Here is a 1357-nt window from a genome sequence, read left to right as displayed (position 1 = left end):
CCCATTTTGAGTCGTTGCAATGCACCCACGTCTCTCGGCAACACAGTCATTCCTGCCACCATCGGTCGTGGCGATTCCCTTCACCGACCCATTGTGCGATTCGGCCAACACTGCACCTCCCTCTTGTCCCGATGCCGCGTTCACCTAAATGGAAAGTGTCTCCAAATGCATGCTCACAATTGCCTACAATTACTTCACTGCAGCATGCACAAAGTGCCAAGCAAAGTGGCTGCAAGGGGAGGCACGAGCACCTACCACACTGTGGTGGAAAACAAAGGAACACGGGCGTCGCGGTTCCTGCATCACTGAATGAGAGGGGAAGGTGGCCTCCGTACGCGGCTTCGGCAGACACGAAGTGGACAACGCTGCAGCAGGCACAGCACCTCTCGCATGCATGCCACCAGTCGGCGAATCAGCCGTTCGTACAACAGGCAAGGCAGAAGGCGGTGTCGGTGCTGCTTGCGGCAGCAGCGATGGCCGTGGTGGAGGCCCAACCACCTCCACCCCTGTCGCAGACTCGCATCGCAGTCGTTTCGCAGGCACCTCTTCTGCATTTCCTGACAGCAACCACCTTCGCCATGACTGTCCACCTTCGTCCGCCGCAGCCTCTTCGCAACACACTCTAAGCACACGAAATACCAATCCACCACACCAACAGAGCCAATTCACACATGCATCTGGGAGGCTTAGCCACAGCCCTACAGCTGCCAGCATGTACTCAACATTACTGAGACGCAAAACATCTTCACACCTGCAATGAGCGATTCCCACATGTACAACACGCAGCTCGCGCCATCATCTCAATTGTGCATTTCCAACTTGACAGCAACCCCTTCATTAACAGGCTACATCTTGCGCCAATCAGCCCAAACTGCAGACTGCATTGGGACTAGATAAGCTGAGGAATGTGAAGACACACTACCACAAACAGGGCAAGAGCACACGTCCTACGGTGGCGAGAGGCCACCTACAAAGCACCTCCCCTTTCACACTCTTCCTATACTACATCCAACTTACTTATCTCCACCCTCCATAACCCGCTTGCCAATGATCACCACCTTGCGTGTGGGTTGACAGCTTTCTCCTGACACTGTGCTGCTAGTCGAAGGCAACGCCGATGCTCCCTCCACCTCAACTGTCGGCACGTTGCTTGGGAGCGATTGGACAAACACTCGAGCCTCCTTCCGTGCAACAGGAATCACGCACTCCGATCCCGATTCCTCACCAGGTCTGGTAAGGGTGATGCAAAGAAAACAGGTGGTCAGTTAGCCAACCCAGGATGCTGCACCCAGGCTTACACAACTACCTTTCGTCCCATACAGCAATGACCACCTGCCTAGTCTACCCAACTTCAGCT

The 1357-nt window shown here is 54.8% G+C and overlaps 1 protein-coding gene across 1 annotated transcript in view; it reads right to left on the bottom strand. All coding sequences in view use genetic code 11, as the record gives it.

Annotated features, from left to right (window-relative positions):
- The window catches only part of EGR_03328 (hypothetical protein), a gene marked incomplete at both ends in the record, with an annotated part of 3007 nt that overhangs the window by 848 nt on the left and 802 nt on the right, over window positions 1–1357 (bottom strand). Inside the window, 3 exons of the mRNA XM_024492577.1 lie at window positions 30–144; window positions 256–622; window positions 1018–1230. Of these exons, the coding sequence (XP_024352978.1) occupies window positions 30–144; window positions 256–622; window positions 1018–1230 (695 nt within the window). The remainder of the gene's footprint in view (window positions 1–29; window positions 145–255; window positions 623–1017; window positions 1231–1357) is intronic.

Source organism: Echinococcus granulosus, assembly GCF_000524195.1.
Source record: "Echinococcus granulosus chromosome Unknown EG_S00017, whole genome shotgun sequence".
Taxonomy (NCBI): Eukaryota; Metazoa; Platyhelminthes; class Cestoda; order Cyclophyllidea; family Taeniidae; genus Echinococcus; species Echinococcus granulosus.
The sequence above is the reverse complement of the archived record's forward strand: the minus strand, read 5'-3'. Positions and strand labels throughout refer to the sequence as shown.